The 5323-nt window shown below is 42.2% G+C and overlaps 1 protein-coding gene across 1 annotated transcript in view; it reads right to left on the bottom strand.

Moving 5' to 3' along the window:
- Nucleotides 1-3853: 3853 nt before the first annotated feature.
- Nucleotides 3854-5323, bottom strand: part of LOC131884941 (26S proteasome regulatory subunit 6A-B) — a 2019-nt gene continuing 549 nt past the window's right edge. Inside the window, exon 2 of the mRNA XM_059232839.1 lies at nucleotides 3854-4867. Coding sequence (XP_059088822.1) covers nucleotides 3903-4867 — 965 coding nt within the window. The 3' untranslated portion in view covers nucleotides 3854-3902. The remainder of the gene's footprint in view (nucleotides 4868-5323) is intronic.

Genomic DNA, 5323 nt, shown 5'->3' with positions numbered 1-5323 from the left:
CTGGAAAAGGCAAAGTTTTATGAGCAATTTGTTTCCAAAAGCTAAGGACACATAATCTTGAAAGGTTGAATGAATGGCTTGAAAAAGCAAGACATTCAAGCCATTTAGAAAAAACCCTTTGAAATAACAAGCAGCAAAAAAAATAAAATTTTCGACGGAAACTGGTTAAGCCATTTTATGAAAGCAAGTTTTCAGCCGCTTTCTCATAAATCAAACAGTCATACATAATGTCTTCTGCCAAGAGAACCACTTTTTCCATCAAGGAGAAGCAAAAGCACCTTGCCGATTTTGACTGGCTGTCCAAGATAAGCCTGACCGAAACTGCCACAAAGTTATGAGTCAAACGTGCTTCCTTTGGAAAACTCTTGGTTTGTTTTTCAAACTTCATAGCCAGTATGTAATTCTGTGACAAATCAATTACGTATTTGGTGCGTAAACATACAGGCAACATATTTCTCGATTGTTATGGCTACATTTTGTTTGGACCATAAAACTACATCAAATTATAGCATAAAAATATGTTCTCTGTCATCAGTTTTACCTCTGGAGCCGTGGAACTGGAGCATCGTATATAAGAGCAGAAATTCACGGCCCCAAAGCTGCTCTTATAAATATTGACTCAATAGTCAATATCTGTCTACTCCCGAAACATTAAAAGTTTTTACCCTCTCCTATTGATTTATCAGTGGAGACTGCCAAAGTACGCAGGAAAAATTGTCCATTGTATGACGTATAGTATGCAAAAAAAAACAGGTTAAAATATCTAAACCAATATGCGCCAAAATCTAAAATGTACGTAACAACTGGTTTAAACATGCAAATATTTATGCTTTGAAACTAACATCTGGGCTCAAAAATCAAGCAAATGCTTCAAATTTGAAAGGGCAAATCAAAGACAAATCAGGGGTACAAATGGTTTTGAAAGCAACGAAAAAGGGCAAACGACAGGTAACCAGAATAACGTGCATTTGATCCACTCAAGTAAATCAGGATTCCATTACATCATAAGTTGATTGTATTTGCACCATCAGTTAATCTTATTGGATTTGTCATTCATTTTTGCTGACGCTCTCAAGAGTGAGCTTTTTCGTCAAAAGAAGCCGGCCATCATATTTTCCAATACGCATCCAAAATCAAGCAAATGCAAACGAAGCTCATCATCACTGGAAAAAAACGTCATTGTTCTCCAGTGTCAGGTTGGTTCTTTGTCTGTGGGTGCTGCCAGCATTTAAAAGCTTTGTCAAGAAAGGTTGGGGAGGAGTATAAAAACCCGGGACGTTTTTTTTTCATTAGGAAACTGCACTCGCCACATCTCCCATAAAACATGAATTTCCGACTGCGGGAATTGAACCCATGGCATCTTGGGAGAGGGTTTTTGCCCTATATTTTGTGCTGCACTATCAAATACATATTATCTTTGCAAACTGAAGTGTGTTAAATCCTCAAAACATACATGATCAAACATAATTGAGCGTACCCCAAAAATTGAGAATTGTGAAGGAGCAGGCACACGAAAAAGTTTTAGTAGAATTGGTTTTTTTCTCTTGACCTAATATTTGGAAACACTGGGGTTCAAAGGAAAAAACGTCCATAATAAATCAGTTTTTTTCTTGGACATCCTTACCGCTATTAGGATCTTGAAAGGCAATTTATAAAGATTATGCTAACAAGAGAGATTTTGAAGGAAACCAACTGAAATGGGTCCTTTTCACCATAGCTCGATAGGAAACTAAAAAAAAAAAACTTTTAAGCAACAGCTTAGGATTTTTGTCAATGGAGATAAAAGTTGACAAACAATTTTCGCCCAATCCTGATCAGTCAAACCGAGTAAAAAATTCTAAATCAACCAGAGTTTGCCACAAGTCTATTATTCATCATCCATACGTCGAATACGCTTTTTTATTCATTTTGATCATTTTCAGTTATAATAACGCAAGGCCACGAACTTGCGTTCCTTTTCTCAGTGGATCCTCTACCGGCTCATGTTGCTTTTCAAACCCAATGGATGATTTATGGCCCACTTTTTGTTTCTCATTTTCGACATTAGTAGGAATGCGCCGAAGTTGAGTAGCCACTAGTGCTGTGGTGATTCCGGTCTCGACTCCGAGTGCACTCGAATCTTTTACTCGATTTTGGAGAAATTGGCCGGACTCGAGTCTTTTAGAAAGAACTCGCGTCTGGACTAGTAATAAAATTATTGATTTCTTAATAGAATCTCGCAAGACGATTCTTTTTGCTAGCAAAAACTCTAGTAAAAGACTCGAGTCCGGTAAAAAGTTTAAAAAAATCAAAGGACTCGTACGAGTCCGACTTTTGACGGACTCGTCCCAGCACTATTAGACATGTACTAGGCGACCCGTGACATGTAACGAAATGCAGTACAAATAGATTGGTCAATGGTCATTGGGAGCAATAGTTCCATACGGACTTTCTTGTCCACATCCAATGTGCAGTATTGAAAATTGCCTGATTCACTTTACAGTTCGTGTCATGCATTATGGCATCCAGACCTGTGCTAATTACTCCTTACATGTAATTATCTTAAACTACGATTGCATTGGTTTGAAATGTGATTGCCGAAATGCTTTCTTTTCAAACTTGTTCAAGTAGAAGTACATTCCAATAACAATTTAGTCACTGTACATTTCAATTACATATCTCTCTACTCTCGCACAAATGACAAATCAGTTGGGACTAATGTGCAAATCCTATTGTGCAATATTCTTGCCATTTTTTATCTGTTTTGAGACGCATTCATCTTGATTGTAGGGATGATACAATTGGGGTCTAAACGTTTTCGAACTTTCTTCTAAAATACTTAAGAAAATAGACATTTTACGAGGACTTGGCAATGCTAGATTGAAGATGGGAAATGATTTTTTTTTTACTTTTTCATGAAAACGTCTCTTTTAGCTTGATCGCAAAGTGCCATGCCATTTATACATCGTTCGAGCTAGACTTAGCACGAGGGCGGAAAACAGGCGGGAAAACAATTTTACCAAAAAAGTGCAAAGCAAGTTGTCTAGAGCGTAGCAAAAATACGAGCATAAAAATTAATAGTGAGGAATGGTTTTGTATCCAAGAGTAATTTTAAAGTCTGTGAGCCAAAACTGATCAATTAGTGATCATGAAAGTAAAAATGTATGTGCAATAAATCCCTGAAAATGATATTACAATTACATCACATGCAATGCTATTGTTTGATGGAATTGTAGCTCAGATAAAAAACTTAGATGCTTAAGAATGTGCGAAAGATTATGGAACGGAAATATGGAACACACGAAGTGCGCACTAGAAGCAAATTTGCATACGACCTATGAATCCGCTATTGACTTACTTGTGATTCAGTTGTCTTGTTTTCATCAGTTTCAGCTCTAAAATGCCCGTTACATCTGAACTTAAAGGCCAGACAACCGAGTGTGGATGGTCTGAACTGTGGAGAGAAAGAAACTGGGACCTAAAAACTCGCTCGAATTTCTGCTCAACGTGCAAATCAATTTCAAACCCTCCCCCTACTTTTGACATACATCTATTTATTCATCCCTAAACTGATTTGTTTTCGAGTTGGTTTCAAAGCTTATTCTCACTGGCAATGAATGGTATTCACATTTCTTCTTCGAACCATTTCATCTGGCTGGAATTGTGCTCCATGTGCATACGTAAATTGAGTCATGCGAAGTCGAGCTGAAATTGAAACCCGACCCTATCGAAGCAATGGATGTTCGTTAAAACAGATATTGCGACCCCATCGAGTATCCAATTGTGCAACCTCGGTTCCATCTTTGCATTTGATTGGAATGAAAGAGTCAGTTTGATAGACGATTTTTCTTTTTTTTCTTTATCTATGCTCGTCTCGAAGTTGAAAATCCTCTTTAATTTACAATGAAGATGCACGATCGGATTTAGGCATAATAGTTCAGGTTCTGCTTCTTCTTAGCTTGGACCTCCATGATAGCATCCATAAAATCTTCGTGGGTGACGGTGGTGGCTTCCCGGCGAAGGGCAATCATACCCGCCTCCACGCAGACGGCCTTACATTGGGCGCCGTTGAAGTCATCCGTGGAGCGGGCTAACTCGTCAAAGTTGACATCGGGACTAATGTTCATTTTCCGTGAATGGATCTGCATGATACGGGCTCGGGCCTCCTCAGTGGGGGCCGGGAACTCGATCTTGCGGTCCAAGCGACCCGAGCGCAGCAAAGCTGGGTCCAGGATGTCCACCCGATTGGTGGCGGCAATGACCTTGATGTCGGTGGTGGAGCTGAAGCCGTCCAATTGGTTGAGCAGCTCTAACATGGTTCGTTGAACTTCGCGATCACCGGCCTTCTCGGAATCGAAGCGCTTGGTGCCGATGGCATCCAACTCGTCGATGAAGATGATGGCCGGCGCCTTCTCCTTGGCCAAGGCGAAGGCGTCCCGCACCAATTTGGCGCCGTCACCGATGAACATCTGGACCAATTGCGGGCCGGCCAACTTGAGGAAAGTACTCTTGGTCTGAGCGGCACAAGCTCGGGCCATCAGGGTCTTGCCGGTGCCGGGCGGGCCGTACAGGAGCACGCCCTTGGGCGGTTTGATACCAATGTTGACAAACTTTTCTTTGTGGGTCATGGGTAAAACGACGGCCTCGATCAACTCTTGGATCTGCTTGTCCAATCCGCCGATATCGGAGTAGCGCTCCGTGGGTCGGGCATCGACTTCCATGGCCTTGACGCGGGAGTCGTACTCGGCGGGCAACTCTTCCAGGATGAGGTAGGAGTCCTTGTTGACGCCCACCAGATCACCGGGCTTGAGCTTTTCGGGCTCGACCAGGCCGATGACGGGCAGAAAGTAGGTCTGTCGGGTGGAGGTCTTGATGACGGCGCACTTGCCTTTGCGCTGCGCGTCCAGATCGATGTGGCCGCCGTCCTCTTCCACGCCCGACTCCATTGAAGGATGATAGTGCTACCTCCTGACTGGAGCTCTGACTAGAAGGTCGCACTTTTCCGGAGCACCTTCCATCGATTGAGGTGGATCGTCACGTTAGAAGGCAGCTAGAGGGGCTCATAGAAATATGGACGGGCTAGACCCAGTGGATCACGCAACCTCGCCCGCACCTTAGCCTTGGGGCGGGGGAGAGGTGCAATGGCAACGATGCCTCTGAAGTCTCAAAGCATTGAATCCAAAACCAAAATGAGACCTGATCCAGAGAGTCTGGCTTGAATCCCACCTCCTTACGAATGAATAGCTTTGTCATTTTTACTCCAATATTGAATTGCAAAAGTGATCAATGTGTTGTACCTAAATTGCAGGGCATTGGTCGTTCCTCAATAAAAGGAACGAATTAC

This window comes from Tigriopus californicus, chromosome 8, assembly GCF_007210705.1.
Source record: "Tigriopus californicus strain San Diego chromosome 8, Tcal_SD_v2.1, whole genome shotgun sequence".
Lineage (NCBI taxonomy): Eukaryota > Metazoa > Arthropoda > Copepoda > Harpacticoida > Harpacticidae > Tigriopus > Tigriopus californicus.
This window is presented reverse-complemented; position numbering and strand designations above follow the sequence as displayed.